Here is a 20814-nt window from a genome sequence, read left to right as displayed (position 1 = left end):
CTCTTCTACACTACTACAATTTTCATCATTTATAAGTCTATATTTTCTAACAGTTGGGTTTATTTTTTAATTAGTTTCCATATAAACCTCTAAAGACCGTGTCTCTTCAGATGTTTTGACATTCAGTTGGTTATATACAGCAGGGAAATAAGGGTCTCTCCTGAACGCACCTTTGGTGTTTATTTGTGTACGTGAACGCACCATGAAACCGCTTTCCACGGGATGGATACGTCACGCACTCCCGATTGGTCTTAAAGCCGCCTCGCCAGATTCGATTGGATATTGACAGAAACGTCCCGGCTGTTTCCGGATTCCGCAGCAGGTTTCTCTTCCCATTGGTCCAGCGTGTCCGAGTGCAGAGAACAACAAACAAGATCGGGTGAAGACCGTCGGGATGGATGCAGGTAAGCGAGATTTTACAGGAAAATATGATATTTTACTCCCTTAGCAATCTCGTTAGAAGTTATAATGACTACAGCATCACTCTTTAACACCTGGCGGTGGCACTTCTGCTCTGCCGCTTTGGGATCAGCGTCGCCAGCTGGCAGCCTGCCTCGGTGACGCTAGCTGCTAAAGTGATGACTAAAGCTAACTGCTAATTATCGTTAGCTTGCTGCTACTGTTGCTAAATCTGCGGGATTCCCGCTTTGACAACTTGTGGTGTCATCACAAAACATTTATTAAGGTGTCGTTTCTTGTGATGCCATATGTTGTTCTAAATAGTTTGTCCTCTATACATCTTTGGACTTTTTAGCTAACGTTTTGTTACGCCCAAGATGAGCATCCCTGCTGATGCGCTGTCACCATCACATCGGTTATCAAGCTGCTGTTAGCCTGACTCTTGTTAGTTATGTGGGCAACACGTATTTTTAAAGCTCGGTGGGAATATTAAGGCATGTTAAGATATTTTCTAGTGTCTGATAACAGGTTTAATGGGAGTTTTATGCTGTTTTTAATAAGAACTCGATCATTTATTGATGTTTGTTACTGTTTTAGTGAAGTTTATCTTGTCTTTGAGCGCAGTGTTTCCAGCTGCAGTGAGAAGCCTGAATCTAGCCTGTTATTGTGGTTGGACATTGACCATCCTCATCAAGTCTTTAGGGACAAAAATTAAATTTTATGTTTTTTTGTTATTCAGTTATTGAAAGTCCCTTAACAGTTCCTTGTATCTGCTCGTTTAATGTTTTTAGCTTTTAATGATAGAAACTCCCTCAGCAGCATTGTTAGCACTTGCTCCAAAATCACGCTGGTTAGGCAGAGAAATTTGTGCTCACTTATTATTAAACATCATGACCAAGTTTTATCTCTTGTGTTCAGGAAGTAACAGGTCGTTACTACCTTGTAACCCACTGTAGAACAAGTAGAGATATTTAAAATCCTTCATTGTATCAGCTATTAAATCCCTTAACTTTTGCAGTGGTCATTTAGAATAACTTGGTTTTATGATTGCTAATTTTTATACACATTTCTTTGTCAATCTATTATGTATTTTTTGTCCATCTTCTTCACTATTGCTATTTTGCAAGTAGGTTGTGTAGGTAAGTTGCAAATGAATTGCTTTTTTTGGATCAGTAAAATTATCTGACTCTGAGTTTAAAGTACGAGCACGGAAGAATCATTTTCAGACTGATGGATGAGTGTTTTTCACTGACTCAAGTGGCATGGCCTTTCAAAATAAAGTCCTCTCAATATAAAAGTGATCTCTCCATACCTGTCTTTCAAATATTGATTGACTTGCTGTCTCCAACTTTGTTTCACATTTAAAATGAAGCACCAGAGGCTTACAGGATCCAGATGGTACTTGCTCTTTGCTCCTAGCTCCCAGCAAGGCTGCTACTTCCAGAGTTTAATTCAGCTTCATACATTTTCTTGGTGGTTACTAGCTGCTCATGACTCAAAAGGCAGTTTTCTGGTTGTTTTAGAGGTTGTGCTAGATTATGCTTAGATAGGCTGGTTCAGATTGGGGTTAACTAAACAGGAAAAAACTTAATTGAGAATAATTTTTTTAGGGAATTTCGCTGTGCGTGTTATGTAAGCAGTGAGCAATCGTAAGAAGCAAATAGACAGTCGTTAACCACATTAACCTGACTCTAAACAAATACAGGTTATCCTGGTCTTGTGGCAGTGTTTTTCTTTCTTTCGACTGTTTCTTTTAGGAGTCCTCATGTTAGATAATCTACCTCCATCTCACACTATGTCTTCCATCCACTTCTGTCACACCAATCATCTCCATGTCCTCTCTCACTACATCCATAAATCACATCTTTTGTCTTCTTCCTTTTTTCAGCCTTCTACATCTTTTGCCCACATATCTGTTGTCTCTCAACTGCACATGTCAAAAACCTTCACAGCCTTACTTTTACAGTTTGTCTCCCAACTGTGACATGTACGCTGCCCTTTTGATGTATGTGTTCCTAATCTCATCCATCCTGGTCACGCCCAATGAAAATCTAGCGTCTTCACATCTTCAGCTCTGCCACCTCCAGATCACCGGCCTGTTTTTTCATCAGTGCCACAGTCTCAAAACCATGCATCTCAGCAGGTCTCACTACCATCTTCTTAACCTTCCCTTTTGTTCTTTCTGCTACCCATTTGACATAAACCACTTCAGACACTTCTCCACCCACTCCGTCCTGCATGCACTCCCTTCACTTCTCTTGTGCACTGTCCATTGCTTTGGATTGCTGATCCTGTGCATGGCAGGCAGTCTGCAGAAGATTATATGTTGACTTAGAGAAGTTACTACAAACAAGAGGTTTTTTCCTGTAAAAATGGAGATTTTCCTTTCCGCTGTCACCAAGTGCTAAATCATAGTGGGTCGCCTGATTGCTGAGATTTTCTGTGTTATTGTGTGGTCTTTACCTTACAGTTTCACGTGCCTTGAGGCAAGTGTTGTTGGGATTTAGGTGCTATATAAATTGAATTGAATGGTTTGGATATTAAGTGCTTAAAGGCAGGACACTGCAACAAATGTGAACACTTGATTTAATCAGTTTCTTAAAAGCCCCCAAATTTTTGTTCCTGGATGTGGTTTAGAGTTCACTCCAGCAACTAATGGATACTCCATCTGAACTCCCTGAGAGATAGGTTCATGTTTATCAGCTGCAATAATTGGCCTGTGATAATGCTGGTGATCACCTGACATTTATTGACAAGTCTGAATATGGTCCTCACTCACATGCACTGCACAGCAAGAGATAAACCACCTCAGCTGTCAGCGTGTAAGCTGCCCGAGTTGAGTTGTGAAAACAGCTTTATCTTCCCTCAGACTCCTCCTTTTTTTTTTTTTTTTGCAGCTACCTTGACATACGACACACTTCGATTTGTTGAGTTTGAAGATTTTCCCGAGACCTCGGAGCCTGTGTGGATCTTGGGCAAAGAATACAATGCACTCACAGGTGGGACTTGAATCTTCTCGCATGAAAATTTCAATACCTACGAATAGAGCTGGGCGATAGAACGATATGTATCGCGATATAACTTTTACTCGATAGAAAAATTAAACTATCGCGATAGACTTCACCGCTCTTGTCCTCTTAAAAAAAAAAAAAAAAAAAAAAAAAAAGGTCAGCCAATACAAATTAAGTAGCGCAGAGCCGAACCAATCACAGCCGCAGCGTCACGTCGCGTGACTTGTTATGTACAGCACAAGTGCCAAGCCGCACGTGTGTTTGTTTGGGAAGCAGCCAGCGGGTAATGGAGCCAGCGCCTATTGGAGGAAATGAGCGTGCCGACTAGAAAAATCAACCGAGCGTGACCGAAGAGAAAACAGATGATGGTTCCAACGCCGGAGAGATTGTCGAACGGAAGAGCCATAGAAGTTCCGTAGTGTGAAGGTATTTCGGCTATTTCAAGTCTGACAAAAAACAGAGTAGCGTGCACTGTAAATTGTGCCGAAAGCAAGTCTGGAAATACAATAAACTGGTGCATGCGTCACACTGTGCGCCACGTTATTGTTTCGGTGAAATGAATTTCTACAATACTGTTACTGTTAATTCTACTCTCTGCAGTGTTTAAATGCTTACATATACACACAGTTACTGTCCCTCCACACATACGACTCGGTCCAGCTTTTACTTTTTCCCACCGAGGCTTCTAGACTTCTGATTGGCCAACATTTCTGCACGGTTAGGAATCTAGCGCCACCTGCTGCTTTGGCATGTTCATAGCAGCGTTTTCCTTCATTTCTGCCTTTATGTGTGGACGGGATTATTTTTTAAAACGAAAACGGAAAATCTCAGTTTTCAAAAATACCCGTGTACGTGTGGACGTAGCCTCAGCCTCTGACTGGAAGCGCTAATTCGTCATTCGGCTTTTGTCAGACTAAAGTAACTGTTAAAACTGTTTGAAAAGCTCAGCTATACAACAAGGAGAGATTGAGAATTTCCTTTTAGTTCTCAGTTTATTTGATATTGACAAAAGTTAGTCAGTTTTGTCTGTTCTTCTGTAAAACAAACTAAGATTTATTTTTAGAATTAATATTTTGTTTCTAAGTGGAATTGACAATTTAGTCTGTTTCGTTTGTTCTATTTTGAAACTTAAACGCTTTAGCGGCTGCCTTTTGTGTAGTTTGTAATATTTGCCTTTATTTATCTGAAAAAGTCTCATGTTCCTTAAGTACATCTACCCTGTTGAACTTATTATGGGAAATAAATATTTAAATAAAAACAAGCTGCTGATTATTTCACATTTTACTTGTGAGCAACGGCACATTTAAATCTTACAAATATAGTTATTTGGCTTATATCGTGATATATATCGTTATCGCCTGAAATGAAAAAAACATATCGTGATATGAAAAAATCTCGTATCGCCCAGCTCTACCTACGAAACACATCACAAAGTCAGCCACTCTGTTTTGTCATTATGATGTGGATATGTTGTAATATGCCGATGTCTGTATTGTAGAGAAAGATGAGATTTTATCAGATGTCACTTCACGCCTGTGGTTCACATACAGAAAAAACTTCCCACCGATTGGTCAGTTCTGGTCTTTTGTCACACATTTCTAATGTGACCTCTGGCTATCAAAAGGCGTTATGGGTGACCCATGAATCTGTTACAGGGGGGACCGGACCAACATCAGACACGGGGTGGGGATGTATGTTACGGTGTGGCCAGATGATTCTGGGCGAGGCCTTGGTGTGCAGACATTTAGGAAGAGGTAAGGCGGACTTTATCTCTGCGTGGCACCAACAGCCCGTCTCCAGTGAATTGAAACGAGGCTTGTTTTTGACAGATTTCATAACTGACCTTTTTGTTTTCAGATTGGAGATGGGCCAAAGGCCAGAAACAAAGAGAGGAGTACATCAGTCTTCTCAACGCCTTCATCGACAAAAAAGACAGCTATTATTCCATCCATCAAATTGGTAAGTAGTGAGCTTCAAACCATTCCAGTTACACCAAGGCTTGAGTGAAAGACTTCACAGGAAATTCTTCTTCTGTTCTTATTAAATGCTGCAGCTCAAATGGGAGTTGGAGAGGGAAAGCCTATTGGCCAGTGGTATGGACCAAACACAGTTGCCCAGGTTCTAAAGTAAGTACAGGAAAGTACCACAAGGGTCCATTGTGGACTTCACGCAAACACACAAAGCCAAAATGAGCAAGAAATCCCCGCATTTTGAAAGCTGGAACAAAGGAATTACTGGCTCTGTGCTCTGTAAATTAAAAATTAAAGCTGTGCTGTGCAGCATTTTTGTGAGCAAACAACAGTTTTTGTGTTCAGCATTTCTCTTAAGCACACATTATTTGTGTCTTTAAGGCCTTAAACATTTTTAGTGCATTTCTGCTGCTCTCAAGTTTATGGGGTAATTCTTGACTTGCTACTTGTTGGTCTTTAATCCATTAGCATTTTCTGGACTATAGTTTTTCTGCTCATCGGTCAGCCATTTATTTTCATTTTTCAGACATTTATCACTACTGCAGGAAAATCGAAAAGAATCCTGGTAAGAACAGGAAAAAAAAAAGCTGAGTAAAAACCCCCAATGAAATATCCCACTCTGATATCACTTAGTGTGCAGCATACCAGTGTGGTATTTTTATTATTTGCAATTCAAATTCCTTTAAGTTGACTTTTATATGTAACACCAGCTAAAATAGTTCCTTACAATTAGTTCTAGAAAAAAAATACATTTTTCAGTAAACATCTAAATTTAAATGTAAATTTTTTTTTTTTTTTTTACTCCCCCCCCCCATAGTTTTCTTACGGTGAATGGCAAGCTGCACATAAATACTAGCAGTCTCCCAATGGATGCTGATTGGTTGGTTAATCATTTCTAACATGAAGTACCCCTTTGGTGTACATTTTCCAAACAAATAAACATACTGCCGGTCACCAGGTCTACCCGTTGATGTCTGAACTTGACCTTGAGTTCAAGGTCACCAGTATTTGTACTGGTTTGAGATTTTTCATAGATGCACCTGCCTTTCAAAGTCCTACATCGACTTGTTTTGGAGATATCTCATTCACAACTTTGGTGTCCACGCCACTTGCCCAGCGGGGTGACGTCTATACCCCATAACCCTTTTATGTCTGAGGGGTAACTCATATGGATGTAAAAGAAAGCGCTGATTCGGATTGTCAAAAGTGTTGCTGTCAGGAGTTTGCTGCTAAAGTGAATTACGGTGCTCTGACATCACATATAGTCTCAGAATCGTATTTCACGCTAATCAAAACCCAAAACACAAAAACGTTAGAAACACGGAACCACCATGTTTTGAAACTTGATGAAAAATTTCCTGTTTGCCCCATGAAATTTACACCTCCATCAGACTGGCTCACAAACCTCCCAGTGGACCAGGAAGTCCAGAGGGTGGGCAGTTCTCTAGTGTTTTGGAGCGCTGGGGTAAAATTAAAACGTGTGACTGTGCTGTTTTGCTTTCAGGAAGCTGGCGGTGTTTGATACGTGGAGCAAAGTAGTTGTACACGTGGCGATGGACAACACTGTGGTCATCGAGGAGATCAGTGAGTGCAGCTGTGTTGCAACTGTGGACTGTTTACACAGTTCCTGTTTGACCAAATCTAACAGTTTCTGTGTGTAAACATCTACAGATTGATATGAGTCTCTGCAAAGAAACCAAGTTCATCCAAAGACAGAGTTATGCTGCTACTTAATTTACCAGTAGCAGCATAACTCTACACAGACCTAATTTGTATCTGGTGTAGTTTTCCTTCACTGTAATGTACTGGCAGCATGGTCGACAGTAATCTGAGTAATTTTCTGGTTTTTGTGATCATTTTTCTGTAGAGCGCCTTTGCATGCCCTGGCTGGATGCTGCAGGAGCCTATGGAGAATCGGAGGGAGTTGGGGAGCTTAATGGATGCCTGGAGGGAGCGTGTGCCATGGCTGAGGAGGAGACGGCGCTCTGGAGACCTCTGGTACTGCTCATCCCCCTCAGGCTGGGCCTGAGCGATATAAATGATGCCTACATTGATACCCTCAAGGTGAGAAACTAGCATGTACAGCATAATGACACAACTAATTCTGTGAGTAGTTATGGCCACTGTATCATGAAAAATGAGCACTGTCAGTGCAGATGTGATTTGCAAAATGGGAAAAATGACAGATAACCACAAAGAAATGACATAATGACGAACTGTAGAATGTGAGGCATTTAGAAATCAGAAATCCAATACTGTTAAGGAGAATCACACATGAAGGAAGTAGCAGCGTAGAGACCTTAGAAATCAATGACACTGAGCCCAGACTACAGCTGATATAACTGTTGGTGAATTAAAGTGGGCTCAGGCAAAACTATTCTAAACTACAAGGCAAGGGAAATGACAACCAATGAGAGCAAATGATACAGTTGACTGACACGCAATAGCTTGGTACACACATTTACAGACGGTTACCTAGGCAACTGGAGCCTGGAGCAAGTGTGACCAACCACCAGTCAGAAAGTCATGCAGGATGTCTGTCTTTGGATGCTCTTTTATGTTAGTGACCAGGAAAATAACTATTTAAAAGTTACGACAGTCTGAGCATGTAGTGTCCTCGGCTTTTCAGTCAGATAATGGATGTAGTCTCCGTGTGCCTGACTTTTATCCGTACTAAAACTCTAAAAGGGTTGTGGGTAGTGCAGATGCCTGTTTGGGAACAAGATAAATAATTCATCAGCAGTGCCAAGATACAAAAGTATTCAAAAGCAGCTTCTGCTAATTTAAATCTCTATCCACTTCCAGAATTACAAGCCACTTCCACAGATTCAATAATCTCAGTGCTGTAGAATTTATGTACGGCCTCCCACTGCCCGCTTCTCAATCCCAGCGTCTAACACATGGAGTAAAAAGCACATCTCTGTTCAGCTGAAACGGAAATAAAAAGCTTCATTATTAATTTAATGACCCCTCATGACTGACAGCATTATGGGATCAACAATGCAAGAACGGTACCTGAATAAAACTCCCGTTAAGTTATCATAGATTTTAATTTAGGGAAAGGGATTTTAAGGAGACATTCAGTGCCAGCATGGTGTATATATATATATATAAGCCAAATTCAGCCACAGCTGGGGTGAGATAAACCCTCTTGTCTCTTTTCACAGCAATGCTTCATGCTGCCTCAGTCCCTTGGTGTTATTGGGGGAAAACCCAACAGTGCCCATTACTTCATTGGTTATGTCGGTATGTCTAGTCTCTGTGTTTGTGAAATAAACTGTGCATTCTAAACAGCTCATGTTCATCATGTGATTCTTTTTTTTTCCTTCTCTTCTTAAACACCTTCATTAAGTTACCCGCTTGGGTCTGAACACGTGTTTTTGTCCCCAGGAGAAGAACTCATCTATTTAGACCCACACACCACACAGCCTGCAGTGGAGCCGTCTGAAGACAGTCAGGTCCCCGATGAGACGTACCACTGCCAGCACCCACCCTGTCGCATGCACATCTGTGAACTGGACCCATCCATCGCAGCGGTAGGACTGTCAGGGAGAGTTTGACAGTGCAGAGCTCTTAGAACAGTCTTCGTCTCTTAGACCAGCGGTCCCCAACCTTTTTTTGCGCCACGGAGCAGTTTATGTCTGACAGTATTTTCCTCCGTACAGTAAAGAGGATAATAAAGGGGAAAACAGATTACCCACTTACTAAAGAAAAAGATCCATAGCTGAACCTTCCATTAGGTTAACAAATGTTAACAGATCTCATCCCAAGTTTGTCCAGCATTTGTTGGAAAGTATGAAAGAGCCTGATAAGGTAGTGGAGGCATGTAAAGAGCTAGTGGAATAACGATGGGCTTGGAAAAAATGTCATACTGTGTCCAGATGCTGCCAAAGACCTTTCAGAAGTGCCTCCGGCTGATACAACAATCAACAGAACAACATATCGGATGACACACAGGCTGTTGTGTGCAGATATGAATATTAATAGTTAGACATAAATGTGTTTTCTGTGCTCTTCCAGGGTTTCTTCTGCAGAACAGAGGATGAGTTTGATGACTGGTGTATGCGCATAAGAAGGGTGTGTCTCTCTCTGTCTGTAACATTAATTTTTGTTTATTACAACTTAATAAAGGCATCGCTGTGTTTTTGGAATATCGCAAAAATAATTGTCCTTGTCTTGTAGCTGTCCTGCAACAGAGGGACCCTGCCTATGTTCGAACTCGTAGACAGCCAGCCCTCTCATATGGTCAGCGTGGACACCCTTAACCTTACTCCTGGTAAATATACTGCAAATTATTTTCTTAAATATGCTAAAAACGAATTCAACTCTGTGAGGGGAGTGTTGTAGCTACTCTTTAGCTCTTTCTTTTGGGAGAAAAAAAAGCAAGAGGACGTTTTGGTAAGAAAAGTTAGTTTTTGATGGGCGTTAACAAAAAACCCCCCAAACAAAAAATGTTTGTTTTTTTGTTTTTTTACCCCCCTTTAAGAGGGGGGCCAGTGGCAATAATGCTACACTGATTGGTCGTAAAGCTCACCAAACAAGAAAATGCATGACAGCAAGGAAGATGTGTGAATCCCCCCTAAAGATAAATAAAACACTGTTTCTGGAGTCTTAACTCACAGAGTTAATAAACATTAATTTAAAATTTTCTTTAACATTTTCCTTTGCAGATTTCTCAGACTCAGACAGGTTGGAGCGATTCTTCGATTCAGAGGACGAGGAATTTGAAATCCTTTCCCTGTGACGAACATAACGAACAATGATTTGCTGTTCTTGATGGCGGACGGAAGATTCACCGTGTCTTCTCTGAATCAGAAGGGAAGCCTGAGTGAAGGAACGTGAACTGGAAAACTCTTGAGCCAGTCCAGCTCCAGTGGTGTAGTCAGTGTGTGGCACACAGCCTCCGAATGCTCCATCATTGAGACTGCCTGAGGGAGGGGAGGGAAGGGGTGTGGAGGGGAGCTGTAGCAGGAGCTCAGGATAAATTCTGTATGCACATCTTCACATACACGTGTTTCCATTTAAGTCTTAACACTTTTAAATGTTTCTTCTGAAGTGATATGGTGCCTTTCCCTGACTCCATTAGTAAAATTGCCATAACAGTTTTATGTTGTGTAGAAACACGGTGCGGTCATGATGCCCACGGCTTACGCGGTTTGTCACTAATAACTGACGTCTGTAACAGCCTGTAACGAAACCAAATTTAGTCAAATCTGAAGACAAGTTGTCTTAGTTGTATCCTCGCCAAGTCTGAAACATATACACTCATCCATTGGAAGATTATTTATTTAATCAAAGCAGTATATAGGCAGGTGACAGAACAATAGTTATGTAAAAGAATGAAAAAAGCAAAAATAAAAAGAGCTGAATTTCAATTTGTATAGCTCTCTTGACTTGTACAAGTGTGTGACGTAATATTTTACTCAAGTAAACGTGTGGGATGAAGTTTGTGGGGTGCAGGAGAGGACTTTAGTTTTGAAGAGTTTCACTCCAGAGCTCTCCGAGCGGCAGGTTCTGTGCTTTGTTGATGGCATTGAGGCTGTGGGCTGTGATGTCTTTGTGAACATTTTCAATATTCTGTGCTGCATCGATCACCTGAGGAAGAAAATTTCGATAATTAGAACAAATCGGCGACTTTAGTCTTTTTCCAGATAGTTTAACGTTAATAAGATGCAACGAAGAGACTGTGGAGGTGCTTTCACACAGGAGTCAGCATTGGAGTGCTTGCAGACACCGCTGCCACAGTTCAGCAAATATAAACTTGGACTGCACTAAAGTAGAAAGAAGACATCCAGCAGACAGAGTGGAAAAGTTCATATCAGAACCACAGGAGGAAAAGACTTCCTTGGAAACGGGTTTCCATCCAAATAGATGCGGCTGTGGAGTTTAACGGTGGTGAAGCTTTGCCTGTTTAGCTCTTTGCTCTGCAGCTCGCTGATTCTAGTAGTGAGCACAGCTCGGTGCATGATACGTCCTGTGTGAAAGCCCCATAAGAGAACCTCGGACTGCTTTCATAACTTTGTAAAAATGAAAACTATCCAAGAATTCACATTCTGAATTCTTATTTCTAGAACAATAAATAACACTAGGCCCAAGATAAAGTAAGATAAAGCATACTCTCATTGTTCACAGTATTTATTCACTTCAGTCATTGCAGTGCAAGTCAAGCTTTATACTCTCACCAACACCTGTCAGTGTGGAGTGGACCTGATGAAGACAGGTGGAGTAAAATAACCCTGGAGGTGGTAACATGATACATTACTGTATGTGATGGCACAGACTGATCAGGAAAAGGAAGCCAGTGCAACTATAAAGACATGAAGAAAAGCTGTTGGTGTCGCAGGCACGAAATAGAGTTTAGGCGGTGCTTTGCAGCTGACAGGTGGCACCTGATCACACAGATATCGGCCCGATGCATCCCCGTTTTAAACATCCTGTCGGAATAAATCTTCCATTCAGGCTTCCCTCATACCTGCCAGTTTACTGTCTGATCCTTCATCAGCTGTTCAAACCGCTGTTGCACTGTTCTTTGGAAGACGCTCGTCTCGTATCTCTCTTGCCCAAACTGTCCTCTGAGAGCAGCCTCGGCCGGGTTCAGCTGCAGAAACATTACGAGGTCTGGCTTTGGCAGTCCCACATCAGGCTGCATGCACCAGTCCAGGCGGAAGCCCTGAAGAAGACAAAAAACCTCTATCTGTCACGCTCGACTGCATGTTGCAATACCGAACTGATGGATGGAGTTTGAAAAGCAGAATAAATGCACTTACCGGCTTAGCGCTGGTGAAAGCAACTCCAGAGAAAGCATACCTGTCTACAACCAGAGTGATGCCTTGCTCCAGCTTCTTCTTCATTAAAGGCCTGTGGATTAGAATCTGTTAGGCTGTGTAAAGACTTAAAGGAAATGAAACAAATGTCAGCACATTTGATACAACCAGCAGTGTTTGCTGTCGTGTTTGCCAATCAGTCCATTTGCACTTAAAAAACTGGAGAAGGAACCAATGCAAATAATTAAAAAAAAGCGTGAAACTGAACTCACCACTATGCACTTTTAAGGACCTGTGATTTATAACATTCATAGCATGAAGTAAAAAAAAAATGAACATGGCTTATCTAATTGTACTAAACTTGCTGTAAAAAAGAAATCAGCTGATTCTGAGGTGGGAAGCACTAACTGATTTTTTTCATAGAATGATTTTACTTTTTAGGAAACCTTAAAAATGTGATATTGATTTAGGAAATATTTAGTTGTGCATCAATAAACAGAGTCCGTTCAGCCATAAGGCTCAAAGCCTGTGTTACAGGGTCTCAAACCATTTTAATTCACGTGCCACAGGCAGCCCAGTTTGATCTCAAGAGGATCAAACTGCTACAATTATCTGCAAATCATGACTTTTCTTTTAGTAAGTGTACATTATTTAAAAAAAACAAATTCACACGTAATAAGCTATTGATTCATAAAATTCACAATGAACTTTCTGGGGTGTCCTATAAAAACTAACACCTGAGTTTTTCTACACAAAAAAAAAAATGCTACTGAAATAAATTAAACAAAGCCATCAATACAAATCACTGGGTTTCTGCTTTGTTAGCGTTTTGCTCAGAATTTGTCCCTTCATTTTTTTTTTAAAAGAAAGACAAGATCAGAAATCTTTGCTCCGTCTTCATCCACCCGTTTGTCTGCTTTAGGTTTTACACCTGACATTAAAACACTCGTCCAGCTGCTGATCACACTGTTGGGTTTTATTAGCCTGGTGTCTCCAGTTGAGCCAGACCATTAGTGTTTAGGCAAAGACATTTTGTTTTACACATATGCAGGTGTTACATTCTGTAAAATGCATTATATATGATTAAAATAATTTAACTGCAATAAGTATACACCTTTCATATAAATATATTCTATAACTTAACTATTTTCTTTAGCCCACATAATTATATATTTCAGTTACATAAAACATGTGAATTTTGATTTTATGTAGTGTATAGCCTATATAATAAAAATTAATGTAGCCCAATAACTATAAAAACCAGAAAGGTACAGAACATGGGGCGGTTCATTTACAATCACAAGTCTAACTTACGTTTCATAGTCATTTTTATATCAGAAATAATCTGATTGTTTTGTGCTTGAATGTAAACAAAATGCCAGAAATCTGCACTGTCATCAACACATTTATCACCAAACATTTAAACCTAATATTTCATGTTTTATTAGGTTAACCCTCTGGGGTCCAGGGTATAACTGCCATTTTTTAATAACAGCTTGATCTTTTTTTGCCTTGCTTAGTTTGGTATCATTATTTTCAGCACAACCTCACATGTCTGAATTTACAGTTATTTTTTCATTGCTATACTGTAATAATACATGTGATCTGAAATCACAAAAAAATATGAAATCAGAGTCAGCAAAAGTTTATTTTTTACTGTAAAAACCACAAACATGTTTAGTTAATTATTTTCATAACTTGAAATGCAAATTAAATTGTACATTTTAAAAACCTATGCACAAATTTTGTAAACAAAGACATTTACAGAACAATCAGATGCCACACAAATTGATTGTGCCAGTGAAGTAGTCTGTCTGCCACAAAACACCACAGGCCTGCAGGCCTGACAATATGCAGTATATTCAGTTTTAGAATTTATATTCAGTGTTAATTGTAGCTAGGCTCAAGGTGTTAATGCTAGCTTCTTTTAATAAACAACACTGTCATATGCAAATTTGTGGTGGCAAGAGGTGGCACCCCTGTAGATCCGCCCCTGTTTAAGACTGCATGAAGTAAACCTAAAGCACTGAAAAGTCCAAACATGGACTGCTTCCCATTTTCTCTGTATCATTCCTCCTGTAGTGCCTGTCATCAGAGTAACTTGGGAACGTGTCACTTCCTACATGTTAGCTCGAGGATCAGTCCACTGACACTGATTTGCAGCCAATAGGAAGCCGACCTCATTAAAGGTACTGAACACACCTGAGATTTTTTTTTTTTTACACAGATTTTCATTGGCACATATGTTCACACTAACGTAGAGAGTCTTACACCATCTCCCAGCGGTTTGCAGAGAACAACAAGTGCACCGTGTGGTCCTCCAAATCACTCTTGTTCTCCAGGTAAGCCCCAATCAGCTGTCCGATCGTCGTGGTCCTGTCTGCATGAAGAAAACCGCCCCGGGACAACACGTCAGACACGTTAAAGCCAGAGGAGAACTTTAAGCTCCTTCGGTGAAAAACGGAAAGCATTCTCACCGGGGAATCTCATCATCTCAGCCGGCCTGCCGCTCTGCTGCAGAGCTTGAACCAGCTTGCTGCACTGCGTGGTCTTCCCGGCCCTGTCCACCCCCTCCAGCACGATGAGCGCTCCTCTCTTACCCGCCATCTCCGACCACTGTCCGTCAGTGCTGCGGTGAACGTTGCAGAAACCACGAACAAACTGAAGCCAAGCCCTAGAAACAGACCTGTGCCCTATCACCATTTGCCGCCTTTTCCTAAAACAAAACGTCAACAAGGAAACACAATGACGCACTTCCTGTTTCACTTCGTCACGTTTCAGCCAGCCCATTAGCTCTCCGACTGCTGCCCTCTACTGTTTACCCATCATCCCCCTTCACAGATCATTTAGATTTTGCCTACAACACCGTGTAAATACTCCGTCAGTCTGTTTGAATTAGAATATCCAAGAAAAGCAAAAATGCAGGAAAGAAAACTCCTACAACTGCTCCAATATCTATGGAAAACTGCTCTCTACTTCCTTGGCTGTACTTAGAACTTCATACACTTAATCACAAGCAACAGTTATGCTGAATAAAACGTTTTATTAGCACAGGGCAATTTACTGGCTGATTCACCTGTGAGTGTGCAGTGTCCCGAAGTTCGCTCTCAGATTGAAATCTCAACAAATCACAACAGCAATCTCCTTGAGATGCTTCATATTAGAGATTGATTTATATAAGGTAATAATACGGCGAAATAAGATGACAACCCCTCCTATAAGAGTTGGCGTTAACTCTCCAGGTATCCAGGTGTTTTGATAATGGTGCTGGATAGCAAATAGACACAAAATGTCCCATAACTGTTTAGTTGTTTTTTAGAGCTGGAGGTCATAAAGACTATATATTTTTATTGTTTGCTATCCCTTTTTTGTCCCTTTGTGTCCGGTGGCACCCTGGAAGGGAACACTCCCATCAGGATGAAGGTGATCACTTAAAACTAATTCCAGCTAAATACCCACAGGTCCTGTAAAAGGTGATATTCAACACCTTTCTTTTTCTGATAGTATGGAGGGAAATAATCTGTTTCACTCCCTTTGACACGATGAATGAAATTAATCATTAATTCCTAGTTAAATAATTAGATATATATATATATATTTATTAAATTATAGCCTATTGATACGTTGGTTTGTTCTGTGAATGAACACAGCAAAAACAAAAGACCATAAAGCAGATGGGAGGGGGTGGAATAGGTTGTTTCCCATTAACAGAGACTGTCATGACAAGTTACTGTATTGTTAAAAATGTACTTAACTGCAATATATGTATGTATTTAACTTTAATATTTAACTGCACAACCACATGAGCACCAGATTTCATCCTTATGGGAAAATGATCTTTACAGCATTAGACACGTGTTACACTTTGCTCTTGTGACAGTGTTTCAGAGCATCTTTCAGTGCTGCCAGCACCATATCGACGTTCTCCCTGCTGCTGTTACATCCCATCAGTCCCACGCGGAGCACCTGGAAAACGGCAAAAACATCCAATGTAAAACACACAGGCAGGAACAAATGTGTTTGGATGATGCATATTGGCACTCGATCATCATTTTCTCCTACCAAACCAACTGATGGTCCGAGCCCCCCAGAAATCTCCAGATTGTGTGTTTTCATTATGAAGCTTGTGATCTCTTTCCAGTCATATCCATAAGGAGCAACAATTGTAGTGACTGTTGGTAGCCTCAGACGCTGTAACAAACAGCTCATTATTCAATCTTATATAAGAAAGAGCTGCAAGCTTGATGTAAATTCCCATACAGATTATTATGATTATTCTAAAAACTTACCTTTTCTTTGACAAAAAGCTTGAGACCCATGCTCTCCAGGCCAGCATGGAAATATTCGGCTACCTTCAGATGTCGTTCCCATGAATTCTCCAAACCCTTAAAAAAATTGAATTATAGAATTAAAGCTAAAAAATTCACAGACAATTCGCAGACACTAGGGAGCTGCAAGTCCTTTACTCATCAACCATATCTCAATTTTCAGAGTACTGATCACAAAAGTGTGCTCTACAGCTGTGCTGTGAAGCTGCATGTTCAGCTAAATTCTAATGCTGGATGACATGAATATTTAACAGGGGAAAGTGTTTCATGTTCACTCTTAGACTAGTGTGTTAGCACTTTTCATATTAGCATTAGGCACACAATACCAAGTCTGGTGGGAATGTCACGTTGTTGGTATTCCAATCAAAGCAGTGGATAAATTAAATTTTGGCCTGATAACTGTTGGAGACTGTAGAAATATAACGATCCTAAAGTTGGTAGGATTAATTCTCTGAACATGATCATCAGTACAAGGCTGAAATATTTTAGCCTGCACAAAAGCCAAACATTTGTTCACTCATTAATTAATTATCTATTAATGAATTCATACACTACCGTGTGGCTGTTTTGACAAATTGCCCCTGACATCAACACTCTTGGGATCACTTAACCAAGTAAACCCCTCCACCATGGATCTAGAAAGCTGTGGTGGTTTGGGCATCTAACTACAAAAGCCACTTCCCTCTCCTCACCTGAGGAGGTGGCTGAGGGCTGTCTGATCATACCTGCTTAGACTCCTGTCCTGCAACTCAGACTGAGATAAGCAGGATAATAGATATTTTTCCCCCTCTATGGGATTCCCAAGACAGTTACTGAACCACATAGGATCCAGCTGCTTAACTGGAGCTTAACTGTATGGGCCATAAGAAGTGCTCAACTGGTGGGAGGTGTCTGCAGATTTCCTCAACAAACTGAGTTCTGCATCTGCAAAGTTCTGACTGCTGCAGCTGGACTAATTATTCTCTCTTTTTTGATTCAAGAAAAGTGAGGGGTCTATATTTCGCATTCACTCTGCAACTCATCTGTTTAATAAAAGTCAGGATTTTAATTGAAAATGTGACATTTGCTTAGTGACACCAAATGTTTTAGCTGCAGTGCTTTTATCTCAGGTTTCCACAGAGGAGATACGCTCTGTTTCCATTACTGTATTCTGTGCTTCATTAGTTAATTGCATAAAATGTTAAAACTGCAGGCTCATGAACCCTTTTAATTGCTAGACATGTCTCACCTCTTCAACAAGGACAGACAAACTTTCCCTCAGAGAGTAAAAAGCAGTGACAGGACCTGTGTGGTGATATCTATGAAAAGAGACAAAGCAATACCAAATGATCTTAGTAATAGGTTAAAAGTGAGCCTGAAACACGGTCCAGTCTGCAGAGAAAGTCTTACACTCTTGATGGCTTTCCATCACATCCCCAGTAGTTTGCCAGCCAACTCAAATCCAAGTAAAATGACACAGGCTTTGTCCTTCGGCTGAAGATTTTTTGGCTGTGGATAAATTTACCTTTAAATACTTATGGTACCCTATTATTCTGAATGAATAAAAATGATAAAAATGTGCAGTTCTTACCATGCTCTCTCACTGAAGGAAATCGGTGCTGTACCTGGTGGAGCATTCAGAACCTTTTGGGAGCCTGTATACAGGATATCTATCTCTAAAAGTACAAACATCGACAGAAAAATCCACATATATTATTTCATAAAATAAAGACTGGAAACATCTGGCAGGATTTTTCAGTGCACCTTGCTGGTCCATGTAAACAGGGGCTCCTCCAATTGATGCCACAGAGTCAACAAGAAACAGGCAGTTATACCTGCAAGCAAATCACAAAACACCTATATCATCTGTCTAGCTGCAGATGTGGTGATGGCAAAGTGCTGTGTCTTACTTATGGCACAGCTGTCCGATGCCATCTAAAGGATGCAAGACTCCCGTAGAAGATTCTCCGTGTGCCACAAAGAGCAGCGCAGGTCTGTGTTTGGATAAAGCCTGCGGTGAGATAACAGTGTGATTACACAAGTGGCAGCAGTGACAGAAATGATTAAAGTAGCCTGATAACTGGAGCATCAGGAAACAATACCTTTTCCATCTCTTCAATAGTGAAGCAGCCACCAGGAGGAGCCACTATAGTGTTTACTCTCGCACCTGCAGGTTTGATACACATGCGTTTTTCTTAATTAACTGTTTTTTTAATTACACCAATGAAAGCCACCTTAAAAAGACAGCAGCAGTAATACTCTGTATTTTTATCATCAAATCCTGTGGAAAGACCTATGGGAGATTATTTAATTATGTTCCACAATGCTCCGTTATTTTCCTAAAAGTCAGTATAATGCACTGCCTGACATGTTCGTTACTGTGGACATGCTGCAAATACTAGAGCAGCTAATGAGTATTCACCATAGACTGCATATATGGCTCATGGTTCCCTTATTGTATGACCTCAGTAAAAACCTTTCTCAGGAGATTATAGGTTCAGCTGCTAGCACAACATTAAGTTAATGTTTTAAACAGCTATGATGGAGTCTGTGAAAATGTTCAGCTTGACTTGCAGTGTGCTTTGGTGTCATGCATGTTGTGCCTGTCACAATTTGTGTAACCTGGAACTCACACAATGGCCCGGGTGGAGGCACAGTTGCGTGAGAGAGACAGTTTCTTAGGCGATTTCAGAGATTAGCAGATGGCACACATCAACTTTGCTGTACATTTGGAAAAGGCGTGAAAGTATTCCACAGCAAAAGCTCTTTTTGAACAGTGCCCATCTGTTGTAGGAAATTATATTTTTGAATTTGGTTATCTTCCAGGATTTGTTAGGTACAAATGATACAATGAGCCTTACCTATCCTCTCTGCCATCTCAGCTGCTCTCTCCCCCCAGATTCCATTCACAGCTACAAGCACGCTTTCCCCGGGCTCCACTGCATTGAAGATGGCGCACTCCATAGCACTGTGGCCGGTGCCACTCACAGCTAGAGTCATTTTGTTTTGAGTCTGGAACATATACTGGATCCCACTCTTGATGTCGTTCATTATCTGTAATTGAAAAAGTTTGGTGTAACGAGTAGCGATCTATCTGATGTTAGAACCATTCCCAATCTTTGTCTAGCACAGACAGCATGCAACCCAAATATAGATCCTAGTCATTGGTGTTAAACCTCTGAAGTTACCTCGAATATCTCTGGATGCATGTGTCCAATGACAGGGTTAGCACCAGCCTCCAAGATCCGTGAAGGGACGTTTGAAGGTCCCGGTCCAAACATGTGACGATAGGGAACAGTCAGAGGTTTCTGCAGGCATTTTGGTGGCGGTACAGAGATGGACGACATCTTCCCAGCAGTGTAACAAGCAAAACAAAACCGCAAAGAGCCGTGGAACCAGAGAAACCACACCTCAGCTTAACACACCTCTCTTTCTGACCAGTGAGCACCACAGGTCAGAAGACCATCATAACATGTTCTGCTTTTATCTTTCTCTTCTTATGTCAACACTTGTTGGTCTCTCTGTGTAATGAGCTCGTGTAGTTTGATTTGTTCTCATTTTTCAAGATAAGCAAGTGATCCTGCATGTCCCGAGATGTTAATCATTGACCACCAACTGAGTCTCAGGTTTAACTATTAAACTGCAGTGTTCCTAAAACATTAACAGAGTTTGTTTGCTAAAAAAAAATTCACTTTGTAAGATGATATTTTAAATGCATTAATGAACCTTAATTAAATCTATTACATCTCGGGTCATTAAGAACCCAACAATTCTCTCATAAGGAAATAGTTGATGAGGAGAAACTCATTTTTAACAGGATGAAATCTCCTGTTAAAACAAGACTCACAGTGGACAGCCTTCTACTTTTAAATATCCTAGGAACCACAATCAAATCAGCAGTCTGTGAGTAAAGTGCTCTATTGGGAGAGTATGGCCCTTTAAGATTTGTCATTATTCAAGACCTTGTATGTGAGGAGATTCTGGATTTAACAGGGAGCCAATGAAAGGAAGCCCATATGGGAGAAATATGCTCTCACTTTACTCCCTGTCAGTCCTTTCACTGCAACATTTTGGATCATCTGAAGGCTTTTCAGGGAGCTTTTAGGACAACCTGATAATAATGAATTACAGCAGTCCAGCATAGAATTAATAAATGCATGAGCTAGTTTTTCAGCGTCACTCTGAGAAAGGATGTTTCTAATTTTAGAGATAGTGCACAGATGAAAGCTTTTGCTTGAGTATTCTTTTGAAGTAAATATGCGGCATCGTAATTACATTTTTCTGTGCAGTTAAAATGCTAAAGTTCAGCAGAAGTTTTAGTTTTTTAAATGACCCTTAGGCCAGTTTTTGTTTTCCATTATTA

The 20814-nt window shown here is 40.6% G+C and overlaps 3 protein-coding genes across 3 annotated transcripts; 1 reads left to right on the top strand and 2 right to left on the bottom strand.

Annotated features, from left to right (window-relative positions):
* The first annotated feature begins 320 nt into the window (after positions 1 to 320).
* atg4b (autophagy related 4B, cysteine peptidase) lies at positions 321 to 10755 on the top strand. Its single transcript, XM_082525227.1, has 13 exons — positions 321 to 404; positions 3297 to 3398; positions 4909 to 4980; positions 5066 to 5164; positions 5268 to 5369; positions 5464 to 5536; positions 6885 to 6964; positions 7248 to 7444; positions 8548 to 8626; positions 8771 to 8916; positions 9401 to 9457; positions 9563 to 9656; positions 10051 to 10755. The coding sequence occupies exons 1-13, from the start codon at positions 395 to 397 to the stop codon at positions 10122 to 10124; spliced, it is 1185 nt and encodes a 394-aa protein (XP_082381353.1). The 5' UTR covers positions 321 to 394; the 3' UTR covers positions 10125 to 10755.
* dtymk (deoxythymidylate kinase (thymidylate kinase)) lies at positions 10649 to 14914 on the bottom strand. The gene is made up of 5 exons (XM_082525228.1): positions 14622 to 14914; positions 14416 to 14524; positions 12148 to 12238; positions 11853 to 12050; positions 10649 to 10975 (listed from the first exon to the last, which is right to left on the bottom strand). Exons 1-5 carry the CDS (start codon positions 14845 to 14847, stop codon positions 10850 to 10852), a joined length of 750 nt encoding a protein of 249 aa, XP_082381354.1. The 5' UTR covers positions 14848 to 14914; the 3' UTR covers positions 10649 to 10849.
* Positions 14915 to 15906: 992 nt separating this feature from the next.
* On the bottom strand, positions 15907 to 20771 carry agxta (alanine--glyoxylate and serine--pyruvate aminotransferase a). The gene is made up of 11 exons (XM_082525010.1): positions 19640 to 20771; positions 19313 to 19505; positions 18554 to 18618; positions 18362 to 18462; positions 18216 to 18286; positions 18043 to 18127; positions 17862 to 17960; positions 17701 to 17770; positions 16434 to 16529; positions 16207 to 16335; positions 15907 to 16110 (listed from the first exon to the last, which is right to left on the bottom strand). The coding sequence occupies exons 1-11, from the start codon at positions 19796 to 19798 to the stop codon at positions 16003 to 16005; spliced, it is 1176 nt and encodes a 391-aa protein (XP_082381136.1). The 5' UTR covers positions 19799 to 20771; the 3' UTR covers positions 15907 to 16002.
* Positions 20772 to 20814: the final 43 nt, after the last annotated feature.

Source organism: Aulonocara stuartgranti (genome assembly GCF_965226115.1).
Source record: "Aulonocara stuartgranti genome assembly, chromosome: 23".
Taxonomy (NCBI): Eukaryota; Metazoa; Chordata; class Actinopteri; order Cichliformes; family Cichlidae; genus Aulonocara; species Aulonocara stuartgranti.
This window is presented reverse-complemented; position numbering and strand designations above follow the sequence as displayed.

Excerpts from the sequence above, each read along its gene's own strand:
- atg4b (XM_082525227.1), top strand. Across the intron at positions 7,445-8,547 it reads CCTACATTGATACCCTCAAG|CAATGCTTCATGCTGCCTCA; the intron begins GTGAGAAACTAG and ends CTCTTTTCACAG. Across the intron at positions 9,458-9,562 it reads GGTGTATGCGCATAAGAAGG|CTGTCCTGCAACAGAGGGAC; the intron begins GTGTGTCTCTCT and ends CTTGTCTTGTAG.
- dtymk (XM_082525228.1), bottom strand. The coding sequence starts at position 14,847 with ATGGTGATAGGGCACAGGTCTGTTTCTAGGGCTTGGCTTCAGTTTGTT. Across the intron at positions 12,239-14,415 it reads GCAAACCGCTGGGAGATGGT|GCCTTTAATGAAGAAGAAGC; the intron begins GTAAGACTCTCT and ends TCTAATCCACAG. Across the intron at positions 12,051-12,147 it reads CTTTCACCAGCGCTAAGCCG|GGCTTCCGCCTGGACTGGTG; the intron begins GTAAGTGCATTT and ends TGTCTTCTTCAG.
- agxta (XM_082525010.1), bottom strand. The coding sequence starts at position 19,798 with ATGTCGTCCATCTCTGTACCGCCACCAAAATGCCTGCAGAAACCTCTG. Across the intron at positions 18,128-18,215 it reads TGTTTACATGGACCAGCAAG|AGATAGATATCCTGTATACA; the intron begins GTGCACTGAAAA and ends TTGTACTTTTAG. Across the intron at positions 16,530-17,700 it reads TGTCTGTCCTTGTTGAAGAG|GGTTTGGAGAATTCATGGGA; the intron begins GTGAGACATGTC and ends AATTTTTTTAAG.